This window comes from Pseudophryne corroboree, chromosome 9 (genome assembly GCF_028390025.1).
Source record: "Pseudophryne corroboree isolate aPseCor3 chromosome 9, aPseCor3.hap2, whole genome shotgun sequence".
Taxonomy (NCBI): domain Eukaryota; kingdom Metazoa; phylum Chordata; class Amphibia; order Anura; family Myobatrachidae; genus Pseudophryne; species Pseudophryne corroboree.
In genome coordinates this window covers 196,202,383-196,228,989 of record NC_086452.1, presented here as the reverse complement: position 1 = coordinate 196,228,989, position 26,607 = coordinate 196,202,383, and the positions used below count along the sequence as shown (strand labels likewise).

General features: G+C 45.0%; 1 protein-coding gene across 2 annotated transcripts in view; it reads right to left on the bottom strand.

Annotated features, from left to right (window-relative positions):
* Positions 1-26,607, bottom strand: part of SLC35A3 (solute carrier family 35 member A3) — a 213,672-nt gene that overhangs the window by 121,145 nt on the left and 65,920 nt on the right. Inside the window, exon 1 of one of the 2 annotated variants that reach the window (XM_063940063.1) lies at positions 8,624-8,785. The exons of the other annotated variant lie outside the window; for it this stretch is intronic. Within the exon in view, the coding sequence (XP_063796133.1) occupies positions 8,624-8,674 (51 nt within the window). The 5' untranslated portion in view covers positions 8,675-8,785. Of the gene's footprint in view, positions 1-8,623; positions 8,786-26,607 lie in introns of those variants that run through there. 2 annotated transcript variants of the gene reach the window in all.

Below are 26,607 nucleotides of genomic sequence, written 5' to 3'. Positions count from 1 at the left end.
TGCCTCTGAGACCAGTGTATAAATGTCCCCTCCAGTTGAGAGTTGTGAGTCTCTGTCAGGGTGAGATTTTGAAAAGCAAATAATGATTTGTAGGAGGACAGCTAAGAGAAATGATTAGAAATGCATGCATTAAAATGGAAAAAAAAGTAGTTAACTAGCTATTTAAAGAAAAAAATAAGATTTTACTTACCGATAAATCTATTTCTCGTAGTCCGTAGTGGATGCTGGGACTCCGTAAGGACCATGGGGATATAGCGGCTCCGCAGGAGACAGGGCACAAAATAAAAGCTTAAGGATCAGGTGGTGTGCACTGGCTCCTCCCCCTATGACCCTCCTCCAAGCCTCAGTTAGGATACTGTGCCCGGACGAGCGTACATAATAAGGAAGGATATTGAATCCCGGGTAAGACTCATACCAGCCACACCAATCACACCGTACAACTTGTGATCTGAACCCAGTTAACAGTATGATAAACGCAAAGGAGCCTCTGAAAAGATGGCTCACAACAATAATAACCCGAATTTTTGTAACAATAACTATATACAAGTATTGCAGACAATCCGCACCAGGGATGGGCGCCCAGCATCCACTACGGACTACGAGAAATAGATTTATCGGTAAGTAAAATCTTATTTTCTCTGACGTCCTAAGTGGATGCTGGGACTCCGTAAGGACCATGGGGATTATACCAAAGCTCCCAAACGGGCGGGAGAGTGCGGATGACTCTGCAGCACCGAATGAGAGAACTCCAGGTCCTCCTCAGCCAGGGTATCAAATTTGTAGAATTTAGCAAACGTGTTTGCCCCTGACCAAGTAGCTGCTCGGCAAAGTTGTAAAGCCGAGACCCCTCGGGCAGCCGCCCAAGATGAGCCCACCTTCCTTGTGGAATGGGCTTTTACTGATTTTGGCTGTGGCAATCCTGCCACAGAATGTGCAAGCTGAATTGTACTACAAATCCAACGAGCAATCGTCTGCTTAGAAGCAGGAGCACCCAGCTTGTTGGGTGCATACAGGATAAACAGCGAGTCAGATTTTCTGACTCCAGCCATCCTGGAAACATATATTTTCAAGGCCCTGACAACGTCAAGCAACTTAGAGTCCTCTAAGTCCCTGGTAGCCGCAGGTACCACAATAGGTTGGTTCATGTGAAATGCAGAAACCACCTTAGGTAGAAATTGAGGACGAGTCCTCAATTCCGCCCTGTCAGAATGAAATATCAAGTAAGGGCTTTTATATGATAAAGCCGCCAATTCTGACACACGCCTGGCTGAAGCCAAGGCTAACAGCATCGACACCTTCCATGTGAGATATTTTAAGTCCACAGTGGAAAGTGGTTCAAACCAATGTGACTTTAGAAAACTCAACACCACATTGAGATCCCAAGGTGCCACTGGAGGCACAAAAGGAGGCTGTATGTGCAGCACCCCTTTTACAAATGTCTGAACTTCAGGTACTGAAGCCAGTTCTTTTTGGAAGAAAATCGACAGGGCCGAAATTTGAACCTTAATGGACCCTAATTTTAGGCCCATAGACAGTCCTGTTTGCAGGAAATGAAGGAAACGGCCCAGTTGAAATTCCTCTGTAGGGGCCTTCTTGGCCTCACACCACGCAACATATTTACGCCAAATGCGGTGATAATGTTTTGCGGTTACGTCCTTCCTGGCTTTGACCAGAGTAGGGATGACTTCTTCTGGAATGCCTTTTTCCCTCAGGATCCGGCGTTCAACCGCCATGCCGTCAAACGCAGCCGCGGTAAGTCTTGGAACAGACAAGGCCCCTGCAGTAGCAGGTCCTTTCTTAGAGGTAGAGGCCACGGTTCGTCCGTGAGCATCTCTTGAAGTTCCGGGTACCAAGTCCGTCTTGGCCAATCCGGAACCACGAGTATAGTGCTTACTCCTCTCCTTCTTATGATTCTCAGTACTTTTGGTATGAGAGGCAGAGGAGGGAACACATACACTGACTGGTACACCCACGGCGTTACCAGAGCGTCCACTGCTATTGCCTGAGGGTCCCTTGACCTGGCGCAATATCTGTCCAGTTTTTTGTTTAGACGTGACGCCATCATGTCCACCTTTGGTTTTTCCCAACGGTTTACAATCAGGTGGAAGACTTCTGGGTGAAGTCCCCACTCTCCCGGGTGAAGGTCGTGTCTGCTGAGGAAGTCTGCTTCCCAGTTGTCCACTCCCGGAATGAATACTGCTGACAGTGCTATCACATGATTTTCCGCCCAGCGAAGAATCCTTGCAGCTTCTGCCATTGCCCTCCTGCTTCTCGTGCCGCCCTGTCTGTTTACGTGGGCGACTGACGTGATGTTGTCCGATTGGATCAACACCGCCTGACCCTGAAGCAGAGGTTTTGCTTGACTTAGGGCATTGTAAATGGCCCTTAGTTCCAGAATGTTTATATGAAGAGACGTTTCCAAGCTTGACCACAGGCCCTGGAAATTCCTTCCCTGTGTGACTGCTCCCCAGCCTCTCAGGCTGGCATCCGTGGTTACCAGGATCCAATCCTGAATGCCAAATCTGCGGCCCTCTAGTAGATGAGCACTCTGCAGCCACCACAGGAGAGACACCCTTGTCCTTGGCGACAGGGTTATCCGCTGATGCATCTGCAGATGCGATTCGGACCATTTGTCCAGTAGATCCCACTGAAATGTTCTTGCATGGAATCTTCCGAATGGAATCGCTTCGTAAGAAGCCACCATTTTCCCCAGGACCCTCGTGCACTGATGCACTGAGACCTGTCCTGGTTTTAGGAGGTTCCTGACTAGCTCGGATAACTCCCTGGCCTTCTCCTCCGGGAGAAACACCTTCTTCTGGACTGTGTCCAGAATCATTCCTAGGAACAGTAGACGTGTCGTTGGAATCAGCTGCGATTTTGGAATATTTAGAATCCACCCGTGCTGACGTAACACTACCTGAGATAGTGCTACTCCGACTTCTAACTGTTCCCTGGATCTTGCCCTTATCAGGAGATCGTCCAAGTAAGGGATAATTGAAATGCCTTTTCTTCGTAGAAGAATCATCATTTCGGCCATTACCTTGGTAAAGACCCGAGGTGCCGTGGACAATCCAAACGGCAGCGTCTGAAACTGATAATGACAGTTTTGTACTACAAACCTGAGGTACCCTTGGTGAGAAGGGTATATCGGGACGTGGAGATAAGCATCTTTGATGTCCAGAGACACCATATAGTCCCCTTCTTCCAGGTTCGCTATCACTGCTCTGAGTGACTCCATCTTGAATTTGAACCTTTTTATGTAAGTGTTCAAGGATTTCAGATTTAAAATTGGTCTCACCGAGCCGTCCGGCTTCGGTACCACAAACAGCGTGGAATAATACCCCTTTCCTTGTTGCAGGAGGGGTACCTTGATTATCACCTGCTGGGAATACAGCTTGTGAATGGCTTCTAGAACTGCCTCCCTGTCGGAGGGAGACTTTGGTAAAGCAGACTTCAGGAAACGATGAGGGGGAAACGCCTCGAATTCCAGTTTGTACCCCTGCGATACTACCTGTAGAATCCAGGGATCCACTTGCGAGTGAGCCCACTGCGCGTTGAAATTTTTGAGACGGGCCCCCACCATATCTGAGTCTGCTTGTAAAGCCCCAGCGTCATGCTGAAGACTTGGCAGAAGCAGGGGAGGGCTTCTGCTCTTGGGAAGCGGCTGCATGGTGCAGTCTTTTTCCTCTTCCTCTGCCCCGGGGCAGAAAGGAGTGGCCTTTTGCTCGCTTGTACTTATGGGAACGAAAGGACTGAGATTGAAAAGACGGTGTCTTTTTCTGCTGATGTGGAGTGACCTGGGGTAAAAAGGTGGATTTTCCAGCCGTTGCCGTGGCCACCAGGTCCGATAGACCAGCCCCAAATAACTCCTCCCCTTTATACGGCAATACTTCCATGTGCCGTTTGGAATCCGCATCCCCTGACCACTGTCGCGTCCACAACGCTCTTCTGGCAGAGATGGACATAGCACTTACTCTTGATGCCAGGGTGCAAATATCCCTCTGTGCATCACGCATATATAATAATGCATCCTTTAAATGTTCTATAGTTAACAAAATATTGTCCCTATCCAGGGTATCAATATTCTCAGTCAGGGAATCCGACCATGCGACTCCAGCACTGCACATCCAGGCTGAGGCGATTGCTGGTCGCAGTATAACACCAGTATGTGTGTATATACTTTTTAGGATATTTTCCAGCCTTCTATCAGCTGGTTCTTTGAGGGTAGCCGTATCAGGAGACGGTAACGCTACTTGTTTAGATAAACGTGTGAGCGCCTTATCTACCCTAGGGGGTGTTTCCCAACGCGCCCTAACCTCTGGCGGGAAAGGATATAATGCTAATAATTTTTTAGAAATTAGCTGTTTTTTATCGGGAGAAACCCACGCTTTTTCACACACCTCATTTATTTCCTCTGACTCAGGAAAAAATATTGGTAGTTTTTTCTCACCCCACATAATACCCTTCTTTGTGGTACTTGTAGTGTCAGAAAGGTTCAATGCCTCTTTCATTGCCGTGATCATGTAACGTGTGGCCCTACTGGACATTACGTTTGTCTCGTCACCGTCGACACTAGACTCAGTATCTGTGTCAGGGTCTGTGTCGACCCACTGAGGTAACGGGCGTTTTAGCGCCCCTGACGGTGTCTGAGACGCCTGGACAGGCACTAACTGATTTGCCGGCTGTCTCATGTCGTCAACAGTTTTTTGCAAATTGCTGACATTATCACTTAATTGTTTAAATACAATCATCCAGTCAGGTGTCGACTCCCTAGGGGGTGACATCACCAACGCAGGCAACTGCTCCGCCTCCACATAATTTTCCTCCTCATACATGTCGACACACGCGTACCGACACACAGCACACACACACCGGGAATGCTCTGATAGAGGACAGGACCCCACTTAGCCCTTTGGAGAGACAGAGGGAGAGTCTGCCAGCACACACCCAGCGCTATATATATATACAGGGATAACCTTATATAAGTGTTATTCCCTTATAGCTGCTGTTAATTATTGTTATTTGCTGCCAACAATGCCCCCCCTTCTCTTTTTTACCCTGATTCTGAAGCAGGACTGCAGGGGAGAGTCAGGGAGCCGTCCTTCCAGCGGAGCTGTGAGGGAAAATGGCGCTTGTGTGCTGAGGAGATAGGCTCCGCCCCTTCACGACGTCCTTATCTCCCGCTTTTTTGTGTAAAATGGCAGGGGATTAAAATACATCCATATAGCCCAGGAGCTATATGTGATGTATTCTGTTTTGCCACCTAAGGTATTCTGTTATATTGCGTCTCAGGGCGCTCCCCCCCCAGCGCCCTGCACCCTCAGTGACCGGAGTGTGAAGTGTGCTGAGAGCAATGGCGCACAGCTGCGGTGCTGTGCGCTACCTTAGTCTGAAGACAGGATGTCTTCTGCCGCCGATTTCACCGGACCTCTTCGTCTCTTCTGGCTCTGTAAGGGGGACGGCGGCGCGGCTCCGGTGACCCATCCAGGCTGAACCTGTGATCGTCCCTCTGGAGCTAGTGTCCAGTAGCCTAAGAAACCCGATCCACTCTGCACTCAGGTGAGTCCGTTTCTTCTCCCCTTAGTCCCACGATGCAGTGAGCCTGTTGCCAGCAGGACTCACTGAAAATAAAAAAACCTAACTAAACTTTTATTCTAAGCAGCTCAGGAGAGCCACCTAGATTGCACCCTTCTCGGCCGGGCACAAAAATCTAACTGAGGCTTGGAGGAGGGTCATAGGGGGAGGAGCCAGTGCACACCACCTGATCCTTAAGCTTTTATTTTGTGCCCTGTCTCCTGCGGAGCCGCTATATCCCCATGGTCCTTACGGAGTCCCAGCATCCACTAGGACGTCAGAGAAAAACAAAAAGTAAATAAACCTTCTATGTGCAATCACTGCTTTAAGCATAGTTGCACGTCATAGTTCTATATGGAACAGTCCCTCAGAGCACTCCCTGACTTTTACTCCTATTTACACAGCATACGTAGCGCCCACATACTAGAACATCACATAATATAATCTGCTCACTGTGTTCTAATAACGTAACAAAGACTCCTTATCTAATATATGTCCACTTCTCCAAACAACTTGGAACGCCAGTTCTATACCAGACTACAAAGTAGTGCTTATAGTCTATTTATGACACTGCATGGAGGAACACTTCAACCACTTTCTGGTTTTATTTGGGATGGGACTTTATTATTAATACTTATATGGCAATTTGTTTATTTTAAATTTGAAGATCACAAATGTATACAGCTATCACCAAATCATTCTATAAAATGTTTACTATCATCTAGAGTCCATATTTTTATTTAATCAAGCCACAAAAATAATATTCTACACATTGTAGAAGAGGATGAACTAGGATTGTTAATGATATAATGAATGTCTGTAAATCTGATTCAGCAAAAAGGAGTCACAAGTTACTCTGTCGGTTACCATATTTATGTGAATGTATGCCACACATCCCTAGTCAGACTTCTATTAACTGCAGATTTTAAAAAGCTTTTACTTGTGTAATACCATACTTTAAAAGAAGACAGAACATTTATATTATACAAATCCCATACTCTCACCAAAAATAGCACAGCGCAGTCCACTCATTATTGTAGCAATAAGATAAAACAGCATTAAAACAAACTTTACTGTGTTGTAGAACAAGTACTCATAATTAAGTGGCATAATTAAAATACATTTACATTTTAGAAGTTATGTGGCAGATCATATATTATACTAGAATAACCCAAAGTAGACAAGATATAGCAATGTTTGTTGCACTATATTAACAGAATAGTAAAACTGCTTCTTGTTCCCAAGAATATTCATATCTAATAAATAAAAAGGAAAATGTGTCCTGTCTTTCTATACAAATCCACAGTTTACAAGCGAAGATTGTGAAATTTTACATACAAGCATATTCAAACATGGCCGAGGGAACTAAAACAATGTGAAATCCCTAACACCCCTAGGGGGACAGACAGCAGCACAGAGTATATCAGGAGACAGCATTACTCCGGAATTGCTGGAGCAATGTACTCAAAAATTGGTACACAGAGTATGTCAGCAGGCAGCAAAACTGAGGAAGGCCTGGAGCAATTTACACCAAACTAGGCACACATCTGACTTACAATCTGGGAACAAACTCTGTGGGGGTTAGACACCCCTAGGAGACAGCACAGAGTATTTCAGGACACAGCATATCTCCCGAATGCCTGGACCAATTTATAACACACTTGGTACACATATGACTTACAAGCTAGGAAGACACTGTGGGGGTAAGACACCCCTAGCACACCTGGGGTGAGGCAGCAGCACAGAGTTTTCCAGCAGACAGCATAACTCTGGAATGCCTGCAGCAATTTACACCAAACTTGCTACACATATGTCTTACACTCTGGGAACAAACACTGTGGGGGAAACACACCACTAGCACCCCTAGGGGTGGCCCAGCAGCACACACTATATCAGGACATGCATGATATGTCAGTGATCACAGGGCTGCATGTGACAGGGCCAGTGACATGATGTGAGGAGGGGAATGCAGGTAGCACAAACCCACACACAGAGTTATATAGTGGAAGTAGCACGGTCCCCCAGCAGCACAAAGTATATCAGGAGATACATAATGTGCTGCACTATATAAGAAACTAAAAACAATCGCTAATTTCACAGGGGCACCGACATGATGTGAGGAGGGGAATGGAGGCAGCAGGAAGCCACAGACTGAGAGTTGTATAGTGGGAAGAGCAGGGTCCTTTGGGGGACCAAAAAGGGGTCCGGCCACTACACAAAAAGTGCGTCAGGGAAGCAAGATATGCCTATATACTAGATCTCCAACCAACGTAAGTTTACGAACAACTAACATTCTAATTTACCATCCTCATCCCATAGCGAAGCACGGGTATTCAGCTATCTACAATGTTATTTCTACTGTGTCTTTAATATTTACAATTATTTTTGTCAAAAGAAATTCTTAAAATCCCGGGCAACGCCGGGTACTCCAGCTAATAAAATATAAAAGGAGAAAGTTAATTAAACCAATAACCAGATTTTAAAACATTTTATCAAACTTCCATTGGGCATTGTTCTGTTTAACTGGGTTTCTGTCAGCAATATTCTATTAATGTCACCCACTTTACATATATGCACGACACAAAAATAATAAGGGTTTTTACCATTTTTAAATACAAAAGTTATCCAGTGGGTATAAATATTTATTGCAATAACGATTCATTTAATAAAGATTCCTTTACTATTGAATAGGGCCCACTGAAGTACAGCCTTTATGTACACAAAAAGCAAGAACACAAGCATTTACCAGTTATTATGAACAGGGTCTGCAAACAAATAGAAAACATGTAGCCATGAAAAAAAGTGTCCGACAGCATGTGCATATTACAGTGGTTTTCTATTCCATAAACTGGAGTTTTCCAAACTCCGCCATTACAGTCCAGGTTTTATGGATATCCATGCTCGAGTCCAGATGGTTAAATCAAATTGACGGATGTGCTAATTAAGTCTCCTGTGGTCAAGCATGGATAGCCTTAAAACTTGGAATGTAATGGTGGCGTTTGGAAACCTCTGCCATAAATCCACTAAAGTAAGTGTGCTTTTTACTTACGGACTGGCATGTCTCTGGGTCTGATACGTCCCCTCTTTCTGCCTTACTCATGGCAGCTTCTCTTAGTGCATTTGGTTCTTCATAAAAGCACCTATCTCCCAAATCCCGCAGGCTGCCTTGCTGTTGTACAGTATCATCGTCCAGGCACACTGTATGCTTTAACTAGTTTTACATTTTGTGTACAAAAAAAAAAAAAAAAAAAAAAGAAGACCTAAACAAATCAACCCTCCAAAAAACCTGTTCAATGGGAGGAGCCACTCTGATGAAAAGTTTACTGCCATGTCACCAAAGCAAGCTTGTAGAAGATTACTGTAAGGAACCAAGGCATACAATTCTGGATGCTGCATTCAGTCTCAGGAGGTTGGCGCATTAATCCAAGGTTCCCTTCACTGCAGTACACTCTGTACCAGGATGTAAGAAGCCTCATCCAGTGAGCTTTATGCTGGAAGAGGTAAGGCCATTGCAAACAGCAGCTCCTTGTACACAGAGGCCATGCACAGAGTTAACACCACACGGGAGTAAATCTCCCCCCTCCCTGCACTAGACTGAAAGCAGCTAAACTAAAAGAACACAAATATTACAGTGTAATGGGAAATGTACAGTATAAAATGCTGGCTGTCTTATTATCCTATATAATTTATAATAAAACACTGCCCTTCTTATAGTCTAAAACAGCTATTAGAGTGGCTGTGTACCTGTCAGTAAACTTTGGGAGACTTCTATTTTATGAAACATACATTTATTATACACATTTTAAAATACAGACAAAACACACACAATACAATTAGAATATATTAAAGTAATATAGCATGTAAAAATTATTCCTTAAATGCCCCTGATAATTTGCGGGATAAAGACAGTTCCTCGATGGTCCTTATTGCTCTCTGACAATATGGTACATATTAGCAATATAATAAGACGTTGCTACTTTGGTATCTTTGTAGCTACAGTAGATCGCGCTATCTAGCTACAAAGACACCAAAGTAGCAACTTCTTATTTATATTATATAGTGTTCCTTCTAGGATGAGGCAGGGGCAGGGCGCCGGAGTTCGGGGGCACATTGGCGCGCGACGAAGCCGCGCGCGCGGCCATGCAAATTAAGGGTTGTGGCCATGCCCCCGTCATTTTAGTGGGCGGTGCAGCCCACAGACGCTACTATAGAGGGCGCCTGTGGCCGTCGACGTCACTTTTGGGTGCGTGCCCAGCATTTTCGTCGGTGCTAGGCTTCCCCAAAGCTCTCTCCCAATGTGTCGTCCAGGGGCATATTTATGCGTGTGTGTGTGTTTTAGCAGGGCGCCGCGCCCTGCCCGTTTTTAGAAGGCAAAACCCACCCTGCCCCTTTTGCGGCACCCTGCTAGAACAGCCGCCCGCTTCCTGCCCTCCCAGCGTGTAAAGATGCCGTGCGCATGCGCACGGCATCTTTACACGCTGGGAGGGCAGGAAGCGGGCGGCTGTTCTAGCAGGGTGCCGCAAAAGGGGCAGGGTGGGTTTTGCCTTCTAAAAACGGGCAGGGCGCGGCGCCCTGCTAAAACACACACACACACACACATGCATAAATATGCCCCTGGACGACAAATCTCTTTTCTTCAGAAAAACTGACAAGCTATGTGGCGTTTTGCCAGACAGCCAAACCCTAACCTCCCCCTAGTGCCTAACCACACCTGTCGACACGTTGACCCGTGTTGCCACTATAAATGGTAAATGTTGACAATGTGACCAGATCCCCTTTACCTATCCCCTCCTTACACACAGTGCCCACTTCAGCTACTGCTATTTTCAGGTTCTGCTGCTAATATATTGAACAGTTTAGCACTAAATGGTTACAGCACTATAGTCTAGGCTAAACTTCTGTTTAATTGGAATTCACTACAAAAAAAAAAAAAAAGTGCAGCCAGTGGTGTATCTATAATGGGTGCAGTGTATGCGATGCAATACTTACCTCTCTGGATGCGTGCGTCGGCAGCAGTAGCACACTGGTAAAATAGAGCGATTGCCATTTTCCCTTCATTTTGCGCATGTGCAGTAGAAAATCTCCTGAAAAATGGCAGCTGCGTCATTTTCCCTTAGACCAGCACACCACCTAATGCTCAGAGTCAGTATGCTGTGACTGTATTGCCACTGTCCGCTAGAGAGCAGGGGGCCCGGACGGAGACTGCACACGGGCTTCCACCTTCCTTAATACACCCCCTGAGTGCAGAACTACCTCTAAGGCAGTGCTTCCTATCAGGCAGCAATCAGTGTATGTTATTCCCTGCCAGCAGAACACTCATTGCGATGATCTCCACTTACCCGGTGGCTATACTATCAAACCGTGTATGACAGGTTGGAACGATCAGAAGAACAGTATGACAACATGAGGGGGACTCTCACTTTGTTCAGCCTGCACCTGGTGTCTCACAGAATTAAAAGATATGCAAAGTTACTTTACTAGCCCTGGTCTTACCCACAGACTCCACTAACAGACCGGTAATAAGTGGACATTAACAGTAGGGGCGCTCACGTCAGCTAGGGCTTTCATGTCCTGATTCAAGAGATCTATTGATTGCCATTGTGTATGTTTCATGTAGTTCCTGATAAGTTATTCGTAATATTGGATTGTGTTCTGATCATTATTTTGTAGCTGATATAATTTAAACTCAAGCAGCAACAAAAACAGATCTTGGCATGAGTAGCTATCTATGCCTTTCAGAGTCTATGGTCTACCAAGTGCAAACAATACAGCTACAAGGAGGAGTTTAGCAAAACAACTCACCATTGTTAATTGTATAACCAGAAGAAGACAGTTATTGTTTACAAGGCCACAGGGGTCAAGCTAAACAGATATTCCCTGGGTAAGAGAACCCCCTACCATTTTGTCATACTGATTTATAAATGTATTGTCAGCTAGTTTGTGTACTTGTTATCCCAAGTAAATAATCCTAGTATTAAGCCCCGTACACACGGGGAGATGTGTGCTGAGCGATCTAGCATAGACTGCTCAGCACACATCTCTCCCCCCACTCAGCACGGGTGTGGTTCATAGCATCGACAGGGTCTAGGTTGACCACTATTGGTTGACATTAAGTCGACACCCAAAATAGGTCGACACAAGCATTAGGTCGACACGACAAAAGGTCAACATGAGTTATTGTTTTTTTTAATAGGTGTCATTTTCTGCGTACAGTGACGGGAACACCAATTAGTGCACCGTATCTCCTCGCATGGCGAGCAAACTTTGGGCAAGGTGCCTCACTCCGCTACCGCTGCTCGGCACAGGTTACCATTCCCAATTATAGTCCATGTGGATCGTAAAGTATGAAAAAGTTCAAAAAATGAAAAAAAAAAGGTGAAAAACTCATGTCGACCTAATGCATGTTGACAAATAGTGGTCGACCTAGACACTGTCAACCTAAGTGTGGTCGACCTAGAGACCGGATACTGATCAGCAGACAGCGTGATGTGTGCTGAGCGAGTGGGGGGGGGGGTGTGCTCACTTCACACAGCAATCTAGTCAGATTGCTTACAATTTAAGCAAGACCAGTGATGACATTATGTAAACCAGGACAGTGGAAACCTTTATAGGAAAGGGATGCTCAGGACAAAGGGACTGCCTCTGTCACACTTTCAATCCCCTTAGAGGATAAAAAAAAAAAAAAAAAAAAAGCACTGCAGCCCAAGTCTAGGGAGGGGCTGGTTATGGGATACAACCCCTGCATCCTCACGGCCATAATCCCGATAGGGGCGAGAAACTAACGTAACCCTAACCCTCCTTCCAGCAGCCTAACCCTCCCCCAGCAGCCTATCTCTATCCCCCAACCCCCAATCCCCTCCCTCCCCCAGCAGCCTAATCCTCCCCCGCAGCCTTAACCCTAATTTGCGTGTCAGAATTCTGGTGGTCGGGATTCCGGCGTCAGCATTCTAACAGGTGTCAGGATTCTGGTGCCAGACTCCTGACCGCTGGCAACCCGTACATCGGGAAGCCAACTACATCCCCTAGGGAGAGATTGTTGAACTTCTGGCATGCAGGCCCTGCCTAGGCATTAAGGTCCCATCAGTGGGGAAAATTCATGGCAAAGAGCGCTCTGTGAGCTGGTATTTCAGGCCAGGTGGCACGTGACAACAGTCGGCATTCAACAGCAGGAGACTGCATACATTCATAAATCAAATGCTACTGGGGAGACATGGTTCGATACATTCATGGATTTTCAGTGTTCAGGTTATATCTTAGTGTGTGTACAGTGCATCCGGAAAGAATTCACAGCCTTTGCCATGAAGCTCAAAATTGAGCTCAGGTGCATCCTGTTTCCACTGATCATCCTTGAGATGTTCCTGCAGCTTAATTGGAGACCACCTGTGGTAAATTCAGTTGATTGGACATGATTTGGAAAGGCACACACCTGTCTCTGTAAGGTCCCACACTTGACAGTGCATGTCTGAGCACAAATCAAGCATGAAGTCAAAGGAATTGTCTGTAGACCTCCGAGACAGGATTGTCTCGAGGCACAAATCTGGGTAAGGGTACAGTAAAATATCTGCTGCTTCGAAGGTCCTGATGAGCACAGTGGCCTCCATCATCCGTAAATGGAAGAAGTTCGGAACCACCAGGACTCTTCCTAGAGCTGGCCAGCTAAACTTAGTGATCGGGGGAGAAAGGCCCTAGTCAGGGAGGTACCAGGAACCCGATGATCACTCTGTCAGTGTTACAGAACTCCTCTGTGGAGAGAGGAGAACCTTCCAGAAGGACAACCATCTCTACAGCAATCCACAAATCAGGCCTGTATGGTAGAGTGGCCAGACAGAAGCCACTCCTCAGTAAAAAGCACATGGCAGCCCGCCTGAAGTCATGTTTGGAGGAAACCAGGCACCGCTCATCACCAGGCCAATACCATTCCTGCAGTGAAGCATGGTGGTGGAAGCATCATGCTGTGGGGATGTTTTTCAGCGGCAGGAATGGGAGACTAGTCAGGATAGAGAGAAAGATGAATGCAGCAATGTACAGAGACATCCTGGATGAAAACTTGCTCCAGAGCACACTTGACCTCAGACTGGGGCAACGGTTCATCTTTCAGCAGGACAACGACCCTAAGCACACAGCCAAGATATCAAAGAAGTGGCTTCATGACAACTTTGTGAATGTCCTTGAGTGGCCCAGCCGGGTGTAGTATGGTATGCCGGCGGCCGGGATCCCGGTGACCAGCATACCGGCGCCGGAATCCCGACCGCCGGCATACCGACAGCGTGGCAAGCACAAATGAGCCCATTACGGGCTCGCTGCGCTCGCCACACTGCGGGCATGGTGACGCGCGCCACGCTATTCATTCTTCCTCCAGGGGGGTCGTGGACCCCCAAGAGGGAGAAAAAGTGTCCGTATGCCGGGTGTCGGGATTCCGGCGCTGGTATACTGTGCGGCGGGATCCCGACAGCCGGCAAACTGTAGAACACCCACCCAGCCAGAGCCCAGACTTGAATCCGATTGAATATCTCTGGAGAGATCTGAAAATGGCTGTGCACCGACGCTCCCCATTCAACCTGATGGAGCTTGAAAGGTGCTGCAAAGAGGAATGGGCGAAACTGCCCAAAGATAAGTGTGCTGACAAAGGTGCATCAACAAAGTACTGGGCAAAGGCTGTGAATACTTATGTACATGTGATTTCTTAGTTTTTTATTTTTAATAAATTGAAAAAAAAATCTCAACATTTTTTTTCTTTTTCTTTTTCTTTTCACATTGGCCCTCATTCCGAGTTGTTCGCTCGCAAGCTGCTTTTAGCAGCATTGCACACGCTAAGCCGCCGCCTACTGGGAGTGAATCTTAGCTTATCAAAATTGCGAACGAAAGATTTGCAATATTGCGAATAAAACTGTGCAGTTTCTGAGTAGCTCGAGACTTACTCTTCCAGTGCGATCAGTTCAGTGCTTGTCGTTCCTGGTTTGACGTCAAACACACACCCAGCGTTCGCCCAGACACTCCTCCGTTTCTCCAGCCACTCCCGCGCTTTTCCCAGAAACGGTAGCGTTTTTTCACACACTCCCATAAAACGGCCAGTTTCCGCCCAGAAACACCCACTTCCTGTCAATCACACTCCGATCTCCAGAACGAAGAAAAAACCTCGTAATGCCATGAGTAAAATACCAATCTTCATAGCAAATTTACTTGTCGCAGTGCGAACATTGCGCATGCGCAATTAGCGGAAAATCGCTGCGATGCGAAGAAAATTACAGAGCGAACAACTCGGAATGACCACCATTGTCATTATACGGTATTGTGTGTAGAATTTTGAGAGGAAAAAATTAATTTATTCCGTTTCGGAATAAGGCTGCAACATAACAAAATGTGGAAAAAGTGAAGCGCTGTGATTACTTTCCGGATGCACTGTATTTACAACAAAAGGCATTTGCCATTTAACTGAACCTCTACTTGAGTAATCAGAGAACCTGTATCATCACAAACAGCGCAGGAGCATCTGGTAATGACAGCAGTTTCAGGGACACCAATCACCTGCCTAAGAGGTAGATGGGTTTTGGATGTCGGGTACGTTTGTCAGGAGGAGGTAGGGAGAAATCTTGTGCTGGAGTGGCACAGAGAAAGTAGGACTCCCAAGTCCCGCTTCAGATGACATACATCCCTTGCATAGAAATGCAGCCCAGTAGTGGAGAAGGCTCTTGCTAGCACAGGATCTGTGCAGCTTGCAAGGCGCGGGCAGGATTTTGGATGGGGAGATACTGCAAGATAACTATTGCGTGCTTCTCACTCAAACTGGTCCTACTGGCTGCAGTTGTGCTCACCTTTAGCCTTAAATCAGTTGAGATTAACCAGTGGCGTGTCTTCATTTGAGAAGTGATATGAAATGTTTTTCTGATGGGACGCAACTTATTTTGGGATAATATTAAATTCTTTTAACTAGTTTTGGAAATAGGAATAAATCTGTAAAATAATTTCAGAAATGAAATAAATGATAAGCATCTGAATACTTAGAATTTGTGCGTGGATGGAAGTATAGACAGTACATAGACAGACAGACAGTCAATAGGTTGACAGGGTCAAAACATCGACAGAGTCAAAAGGTTGACAGTTGAATGGTCGACACGGACTTCTGTCCATAGAATCAAAAGGTCGACACAGAAAAAGTAGACAATCATTTTTTTTGTTATTTGAATCCCAAGTTAATCGTCCCCTTGTGCCTAACCATCCCCCTGGTGCCTAACCCTAACCGCCCCTGCCGGTAGCCTAACCCTAACCATTAACCTTAAAAATCATGAAAAACCATGTGTCAACTTTTTGTGTTGACCATGTCGATCATTTTCAAAAAAGGGGGGTTGAGGTAGAATACTGCGCGGTATAGACTGTAGCTAGCCTGGGGGTGGTCACAGGGCTCCCCTGTTGGGCTCAAATCAGAAACAGATGCGTACAAGAAAGGGAGACCACTCCTATTTGGCGCTAGTCAGCTTACATCCACATGAGATACTGTGATATAGCCAAAACTTAATTAAAAATAGGGCATGTGTCAAGTGTAGTAAAAACAAGCTAAAGTTTTAATTTAAACAAACACTTTTTTAAAACATGACACTTAAATTGAACAAGAGTGAATAACATAGGGAATCCTACCAAGATGGTGGCCGGAGCCGCAGGTGTAATATGCAAGGTATACCCGGGAAAGATACCCTGCATAAGGCTCCGGATGGCAAGAATTCCCTGTGGAATGAACAGAGTCCAAAACAGTCCTTGGCAGTCCGGGGCACTGGTAGGCAGACACCAACGCGTTTCGGGACATCAAAGTCCCTTTTTCAAGGTAATATGTCTCCAGTTCTAACATTCTGTCTTTATATAAGGGGTGCAATTGATGAATTGGCCTCTTGAAGAGCACTTCCTGTCTGCTGATTACCGGAACCGGAAGTGACGCTCCTGTGCATTACCGGAGCCGGAAGTGACGTTCCTGTGCGTTCCACCCGCCGACCGGAAGTAGTCTTGCGTCATCTCAAACCGGAAGTGACGTTACCGGAAGTGGGGTGCGTTCCATTGACCGGAAATGGATGGTGAAAACGGATCCTGTTATTTCATGTGTCCACAGTACTTCATAATTCCAGAAAAACTTATTATAAGTGTTCATCAAAGTATGTTGTTCTTAACGTGGTCCATAGTACCGGTACATGTAAAATAAGTGAATAAAAATAATCAGTAAATAATAAACAATAAATAAATAATATGACATTTATTTATTTATTTTAGACTTTTTAAGAGTATTTTTTCAAAGAATATTTTTTGAAGAATATTTTTAAAGAATTGTCAAAGGAACCATTTAATTTCAAAATCTCTATTGGAGACCCATAGGAAAAAGAGTTTGTAAGTTATAAATGGTTTTCATTTCGGCTTTCGCAAGATTCGTCTCCAGATTGCGATTCTTCCACGTTGCATTAATGTGGCGCAGGCCTATGAAGTCAGAAATAGAGTTTGTGGAACATTGATGTTCGGTTCTGAAATGTTCTGACAAGTGGTGAGTTGTTAGACCTTTTTTAATGTTCTGAAGATGTTCCCTTATTCTAGTTTTTAATGATCTCGACGTCCTACCGACATAAGTTTTCCCACATTTGCATGTAATCATATAAACTACATTGGTGGTGTTACAAGTGATGAAGTCGCGGATTTTCATCTTGATACCATGGACTGTGACTTCGGTAAATTTGGATTTTTCAGATTTGATATTTCTGCACCCAATACACATCCCACATCGGTGGAAACCAGATGTCCTTATGGGGTTGGATGTTCTAAATGGCAACGCACTTCTCACTAGATGATTTCTTAGGTTTGGGGCCTTGCGATAGATGAATTTTGGTTTAGACGGAATAATTTTCTTCAAGATGGGGTCGCCTTGCAGTATATGCCAATGTTTTTTTATGACTTGTTCAAAAAGTTTATGGTCTGAATCAAAACTGGAAAAAAATGCCAACTGTGTCTCTTTGGCGGCATTAGGGGGCTTTGTTCTTTCTTTGTCCCGAAACGCGTTGGTGTATGCCTACCAGTGCCCCGGACTGCCAAGGACTGTTTTGGACTCGGTTCATTCCACAGGGAATTCTCGCCTTCCGGTGCCTTATGCAGGGTATCTTTCTCGGGTATACCTTGCATATTACACCTGCGGCTCCGGCCACCATCTTGGTAGGATTCGTTATGTTATTCACTCTTGTTCAATTTAAGTGTCATGTTTTAAAAAAGTGTTTGTTTAAATTAAAACTTTAGCTTGTTTTTACTACACTTGACACATGCCCTATTTTTAATTAAGTTTTGGCTATATCACAGTATCTCATGTGGATGTAAGCTGACTAGCGCCAAATAGGAGTGGTCTCCCTTTCTTGTACGCATGTCGATCATTTAACTGTCAACCTTTTGACCCTATCAACCTATAGCCTGTTTATACCATCTGGATACCTTAAAATTTTAAGTGAGTGAGGTAACTTTTGCATAGAATAAAAAAGAAAAAAGTAAAAAAACGAATAAACCTAAACAGCAGGACACGTTGGGCTCCATTTAACAATGATCCCAAATACCATTGGTATATATCATTTAGTATTTCTGTGATACTTCTGAATATTCCACTGTTACTTAACTTGACTTAAGCTGTGTACACACTAGATCAGTGGTCTCCAACCTTATTTGGGGTGTGAGCTACTTTCATAAAATAAAACCTCTGAAGGAGCTACCCCCTCCCCCCAATGTGCGTACATTCCTGCAAAAGTGGGTGTGGCCTCACAACTACAAGTAATGCCCCCCCGCCCCGCGTAGTGCCAGATACACAAACAATGCCCCTCAGCAGTGCCAGATACACAAATAATGCCCCCACCAGTGCCAGATACAATTCCCCCCGGAGTGCCATTTAAAATACCCCCATAGCGCCAGATAAAATGCCCCTCTGCAGTGTCTGATACAGTGCCCCACACAGTGCTAACCCTTGCAGGCTTCTTCTACTGCCGCCGGTGCTGCTCCTCCTATATGAGGGACGGAAGGGGAGGAGAGCGCAGCGCGCTCCTCGCCTGTAAAGTCCGGAGAGCAGCTGCGGTGAGGGTGACAGTCTCCAGCGGCGATGGAAATTTAAAATATGGTGCCGGTAAGTGAGCCAATCAAAACTCGCGGTCCGGCAGCCAATCAGGTGCCACAACTGCCGGTCCACGAGCTCTGATTAGCCGACGGCCGGCACCATATTAAAAATGAAGGGAGGAGGAGTGCCAGTGACTGCCCAAGCCCGTGCGCTCTGTGAGCTACCGAAAATACTACGGCGAGCTACGGGTTGGAGATCACTGCACTAGATGATATGTTGTCCGATCCGGCGAATCGGACAGACACATCGGGGACATCGTCTAGTGTGTACCCGCGATGTCGCTGATTATGCGAGTTCCAGCATGTCATCAGTGACATCCTCCATTGGCCATGCAACGGAAAACAGCGCTAGCAAAGGCCATGCTGCCGAATGCAACATGGCCCCCACCATTGCTCCGTCGCTGCCAGCATCTGCAAGTGTGTGTGTATGCATTTGCCGATGCCAGCACCCCCGCCAGGTCCCATCGCTGCCGATGTTGCTGGGCACACACATTGTGTATGTTACAATCCTGAGCACTCATGTTTTGTTTTTGTTATAAATTACCTTTGCTTCAGTTTGTGGAACTACAGGTCACAGCTAGCTCCTGCATAGTTGTCTCCCAGTACCTTTGCTCCTGCACTCAGCAACTGACTTCACAGGTGTTTGGATTCTGTAATTACAGCTCGTTACCTGGAAACTACTATTCAGCTTGTCAGCCTGCTCAGTCTGCACTGCAGCTGCATGTTATATCAATTACTGGGGGTCTGTCTGGTGCTCACAACTGATTGGTCCAGCCTGTTCTTTTAAGCCTCTCAATCCCAAGAGGCTTTGCCAGTTATAACTACTCCATGTGGTGTTCTGCTTCCTCTCTGGTCTCAGTTCATCTGTCCAGTGGGTATTGCCTTGTTCCAGTATTGAATTCCAGCTTCAACATCTTGCTGACGACTTTAGTCTGCCGACTGCCGCTACCTCCTGTGTCACCCCTGGAGTGCCTACTGCTGTTCCATCTCCACGGCCCCAGCGTACCATCTGGCCGTGTGCACCCTGCCACCTTCTCCAGTTCCTGTTTGTTCCTGTGTATCCCTGCGGTTGGTCATATACAACACCTCTACCATAACTCCAGTCCAGTTCAGGTATCAAGTGACCCAGACAGGGGGCCGCGACCTGCACGTCGGAAGCCGCGAAGCCCATATCCCCTTGCGGGGTTCCCTGGTGAAAACCTTCCGGCGTGTTAGACTCCGCGCCTCTGTTCTGGGTAACGTCAACCACTTGGTACCTGATCCCGAATTCCGGATTCAGCACCAGTTCCTGACAGTGTAGAGTGTACTCAGCTTTACGGGTACATGTCCTCTGCAGAGTTGCCGTCAGCCTAACACTGCTGGTAGCAGGTATAAAATTGGTTGGATGCACTCACAATGTAAACCAATAGGCTGCACTGGGCTATAAGCTTGGACTTTCTCTCATCAGTCTGCAGAGTCAAAGAAGGCTTTTCTCTAGCAATCTTTCCAAAAATGCCTGGTGTTCACCACTTTTATGCATTTTGTGAGGTTCTCATTCACGTTTTGAAAAGAATATTAGTGTCTTTTAATGTGTAATAAATCGTTTTTTATGCTGAAGATCACCAAAGACTCGATGAATAGGTTTCTTTTTTTTTCCCTCTGGGAACGGAGTACTGTTATCCACCATATGTCAGTAGTCCTTTAGCTGCACATTTCCTTTTTATCTGCAATAGAGTAATAAAGGGGGCCATTCAGACCTGATCGTAGCAGCAAATTTGTTAGCAGTTGGGCAAAACCATGGGCCTAATTCAGACCTGATCGCTAAAGAAGTTATTTTTGCACTGCTGCGATCACCGCCTACAGGGGGAGTGTATTTGAGGTGTGTATGTGTGCAGAGTGTGAAGTCTCTGCACAGCCCAGGACTTACTCAGCCGCTGCGATCACATCAGCCTGTCCGGGACCGGAATTGATGTCAGGAACCCTCCCTGCAAACGCATGGATACGCCTGCATTTTTCCAGACACTCCATGAAAACGGTCAGTTGGACACCCACAAACGCCTTCTACCGGTCAATCTCCTTGCAATCGCCCGTGCGAACGGATCCGTCGCACAAACCCATCACTGAGCGGCGATCCACTTTGTACGCATGCGTCGCAGCTGCACACTGTGGTGCATACGCATGCGCAGTTTGGACCAGTTCGCCCGCTGTGCGAAAACGCACAGCAGCGATCAGGTCTGAATTACCCCCCCCCCCCCCCATGTGCACTGCAGGGGGGGGGCAGATATAACATGTGCAGAGAGAGTTAGATTTGGGTGTGGTGTGTTCAAAACTAAAATCTAAATTGCAGTGTAAAAATAAACAGGCCATATTTACTCTGCACAAAAATAATATAACTCACCCAAATCTAACTCTCTGCACGTTATATTCAGAGTGACTTATGAATTTTTTATTTTAAATAAGACTTTTTTATTTTTATTTTATAAATGCGCTTTTTTTTCACAATCCTCATCTTTATTTATGTGCATGCATAGCCTGCGACTGTGTATGACTGAGAAGCAAGAAATGGGGTCAGGAATGGGCATGCAGGTGCAACCACAGTAATGACATTGTGTGGTCATGTAGTCGTGAAGTGCCACTAAAATTGGCAGCAATTTGTTGCCTGGAGAGGTTTGAGTTACAGAGTTTAATCTCCCCTGTAGTAGTGCCGCTTACACAAAATCTCCCCTGTAGTAGTGCCGCTTACACACATTATGCCCACACAGTCACACACACATCCATAATATATATATATATATATATATATATATATATATATATACCAGGTGTGTTGGAAAAACCAACAGAGGGCACTCACCAGTCCATAAGAGTATAAAGGTTTATTGATACATCATAATCACCAATCGTGTGTCGACGTTTCGGCCCCTAGGGCCTTTCTCAAGACAGTCAGTGAAGACATCCAAACAGCATGCCAGTTACACACATACTGACACTGCCTACCGGGTCCCCTTATATAGCACATCAATATCAATCAATAATACAATCAGCCCAAATAGAATGCATGCAGTGTAATTCAAACCCCTATTATGCATATAGTATAACATCATGAACTCACAAAGCACACAGGGATCACAATACATATCGCCGGAATAGGCATCATTATTCAAACATCAGAGACAGCTGTGGACGCTGCGCCGCGCGTCCGGTGTTACCGGAAATACGTCAACCATATCGCGCGTTACCATGGCTACGGAGTTGAAAACATACGCGTCACCAGTAACCATAGTAGCGCGGCGCACATTTTAATGATGTGCCAACCGCGCAATAGAGCGTGTCATACCTGTCACTCGTAACCAAAGTAACCTCATACAACTAAAGATTGCAGAGCCCGGAAATGCTAGAAAAACAGTATGAGTTACGATTGCGCTCCACGCTGCTCCCCACAATAGTTAAACTCGAATTAGCCTAAAGCTCGCACCTATATCACAATGTGACCCAGAAGTTTTTCTAGCATTTCCGGGCTCTGCAATCTTTAGTTGTATGTGTGCTTTGTGAGTTCATGATGTTATACTATATGCATAATAGGGGTTTGAATTACACTGCATGCATTCTATTTGGGCTGATTGTATTATTGATTGATATTGATGTGCTATATAAGGGGACCCGGTAGGCAGTGTCAGTATGTGTGTAACTGGCATGCTGTTTGGATGTCTTCACTGACTGTCTTGAGAAAGGCCCTAGGGGCCGAAACGTCGACACACGATTGGTGATTATGATGTATCAATAAACCTTTATACTCTTATGGACTGGTGAGTGCCCTCTGTTGGTTTTTCCAACACACCTGGTATATGTGATACCCTGTCGGGGTTATCATGAGCAGCACCCCATGGTGATGATTTATTGGACGTGAGTGCGGACATTTCTATGGATATATATATGGATCCCAAGCTATGAGCCAGGATTTCTTTGTCAAGCACCCGTTATTCTATGACGAACTATTGGATTGGTGACTATATTTGATTTTCCATTTGCTTTTTCAGTGGGACATTTTAGTATGCCTGATGCTTAGCATGCTGGCATTATGAGCCACCTAGTATACCTAATTTTCTAGGTGTTTTTAACATTTAAAAATTGCTTTTTATAGCCCTGTGCCTCTGGGCTTTGTCCTTACCAGTGCCAGACTACAGCAAACAATATTTAATTTAATTTTTGTGTGATACTTTCTACCTTTCTCTCCCCTTCTCTTACTTCCTTCCTTCCTTGTTGCTTAAAATTATTGAATATGTCGCAAGCAGGGACTAATGTGGTCGATGAGGACTTGTTGAGATCAGCTGAGAGTAACTTTCTATCGCTCACAGATGATGATGCTGAGAGGATATATTTTGACCATGTAGAATTCACTGAATTACCTGCTGAAACCTCAGCTGATTTATATACAAAGTTGTTAAGAATGAGGAAACGAGAAACCGATCTGGTTCTACATGGTCAATTCCTTAGTGAATACCATCGAGCTAAAAGGATACCTAGGGGTTTTAGGGTACAGAATGTACCCACACTGGGTCGTAATAATCCAGCATTCTGTGCTAAATGGTGCTCGGTTCTCAATAAGTGCTCATCTGACCTTATCTTATTGGTTATTGAAGAAGTTAGTTCTGAATTGAAGAAATTGCGAGAAGAGATTGAAACGTTCAAGGGTTTATATATTAAGAAGTTGACAAATGATAAAACTGAACCATGGCTTGAACGTTTGAAAAGCCAGATTGATGCTTATCAGCAGGAACTATTACAGTTTAAAAAGGAAAAAACTTGAAACCGTTAATACTGACTACAAGCTACATACAGTGTATAGATGGTTAACAGGGAATCAGGGAGATACTAGGGGCAGACGGTTTTTCCGCCAATATAGATCTAGAGATGCCACACAGGGAGGTGCAGCCTTGGCACAATCTTCCTCTGACGGTGAGACGACCGACTCCAATGATGGTAGACGGTTTAGACAACAACATTTTTTAGAGACAGGTACACATGTGTATCCACCCTTCAGAAGAAGAGGCGGGTCCGGAGCCACCAGAGGCGGGGTGGACACCATAAGAAGAAGTGGCAGGAAACCCAAGACACCAACCTGATCTTTAACCTTTCATCCCACACCCTTACTGAGGCTGAATCATCGGTTTTATCACTAGGTTTGTCATTTATCCCTACCACCACACATGATGCATTCTCGGGGACAGTTGATAATTATAAATTTAGTCGTAAGCTACGCCTTAGAGAACAGTTTGGTACCACAACTGTACGAGAGCAGGTAGTTCCATCCAAATGTAAGAAACCTAGCCAATATGATCCGATTTCCTATAATGCAAGTATTAAGACCTTTATCAGGATGGCTGAAATAGATAAACAATCTAGTACTACCATAAGACCCAAATATTATAACTTGTCCACAGCCCAGAGGGAAGCACTTAAATCCCTTAAGAATAATAAGAGTATCACCATTCGCCCCGCTGATAAAGGTGGGGCAGTGGTGATACAAGATTGGGTACAGTATGATAAGGAAATCCGACGCCAATTAGCTGATAATACCACATACATGCGTTTAAGTGGGAATCCAACCAATAAGATTAAAACACTCATCGACAACACCATTGACTTGGGGTTACAGGCAGGGTGGATTGATAGTGATACAGCTGGATATTTAAAAGTTGAATACCCTATAACACCCATTATTTATACACTGCCTAAAATTCACAAGCGGCTTGAAGATCCTCCGGGTAGACCAATTATATCTGCCCGGGGGTCTCTTCTACAGCCTCTTGCAGTATATGTGGACCAATTTTTACAACCCTTGGTGCTCAATACTACTAGTTATGTTCGTGATACCACTGATTTCCTTCATAAGATTAAGGATTTTGTAGTTCCTGTCGGTGAAGTTTGGTTGGTAACCCTTGATATTCAGTCGCTATATACAGTAATACCACACAGTGATGGTATTGATGCTATTAGGCGACATTTGATTGAAGCTGCCCATAAACAACCTCCTATTGAATTTCTGACCAGCCTGGTGGAGCTGGTATTGAAGCAGAATTATTTTTTGTACGGTTCTACATTTTTTGCCCAAATAAATGGTACGGCCATGGGGTCTAACTTGGCGCCGGCATATGCCAATTTATATATGGCCATATATGAGCGTAATTATATTTTTCGCCAATTTGGACATAAATGTTTGATATACGTTAGATTTATTGATGATGTTTTTTTGCTGTGGTCTGGCACTGGGGACGAAGTAACCAAGATGGTTGAAACGCTTAATGCGTTAGACGAACCAATTAGGTTTACTGTCAACATGGATCTACACTCTGTTGACTTTTTAGACGTAACGGTGTGGAGGGAGGGTCCTCGACTGTGTACTACTTTGTTCCGTAAGCAGACTGATAGGAACACATTGCTACAGGCTACGAGCCAACACCCTCCCACTTTGAAGGAAAGTCTACCGATTTCCCAGTTCCTGAGGGTACTCCGGATTAATTCCTCTAATGAACTTGCTCAGCTACAGATTAATGAGATGAAGTCCAGGTTTATGCAACGAGGGTACTCACCAAATACACTTGAGAGATGTATCAAGAAAGCATATCATCGCTATAATCACCCAAAAGATAAAGTACCTAAGAAAGTCACTGATAATCGGATGATACATGTGAGCACATATGACCATACTTCTCAGATTACCAAGAAGATATATGAAAAGAATTGGCCACTATTAACAACTGATCCAAGTTTGAAATTACGTGGTATTAAACCCCCGATGTGTGCCTATAAACGAGGTCCCAATTTGCGACAACTCTTGATGCGTCCCACTTTGCAACCAAATGTTGGACCCTCGAGTTGGTTGCGCTCGGGAAGGACCGGATGCTTCAAGTGCAAGGGGTGCACCACTTGTAATTCTATGATCAGTGGTAAGGACTTTCGCCATCCACATAATGGCACCAGAATTTCCATCAAACACAACTTGACGTGTACCAGTGCCTTTGTGGTTTATATAATCATCTGCCCCTGTGGACTCTACTATACAGGGATGACCAAGAGATCCTTCAGGGATAGGATGGCAAACCATAGATATTCCATCAGACAGGCCATTGAATCGGGTGGTACTGATAAACCAGTTGCCAAACATTTTCTCCTTGCTAATCATCAAGTAGCTTCATTACGTTGTATGGTCATTGACCATGTTCCTGAACCTTTACGGGGTGGAGACCGTATTCTAACCTTAAAGAAATGTGAAGCAAGGTGGATTCACAGACTGGACACTATAACTCCACGCGGTCTTAATGAGAACAACCCACTCAGCATATTTATTCATTAACTAGTGTAGAACAGAGGTCAATAATTGACCCCTTTACCCAGAGGCACAGGGTTACTGTTTATATTATTATTGTTTGTTTTATTGGTATAGGGCTTTGTGTTGGTGACATGGATCACCATACATCGAGATTTTTTAACCTGGGGGTACTATTGGGTGTATTGCTTCTGCCGGGTCCTCTTCTATAGCATCATCTTTGATTATGTGCTATGTTATTAGGTTTACAGGTCTCACGTTCAATCCCCATGTCTGATCGGTGATATTCTGCCGAGGGATTTTGGGATTGATAGTACTATTGTTATGACATAGATGTTGATAGGCTGACTAACTTTAATGTACTGTCTATATATATATTTGCAGCCCATGAGCAGTGTCATAACCCTGTTCCTGCATTTTAGTTCTTTATTGATATAGTTTGATATCATTTTGAACTGCTCATGTGGAGTCTATGTGATATTGAGTTAGTCCCTTCAATGTGAATTAATAACTATACTTGTAATCAGCCATATATAGTATGTATACTGTTGGTCTGCTGTATATTTTGGTATACTGCACCAGATGTTTATGTTAGTACGGTAATCTAACTTCTG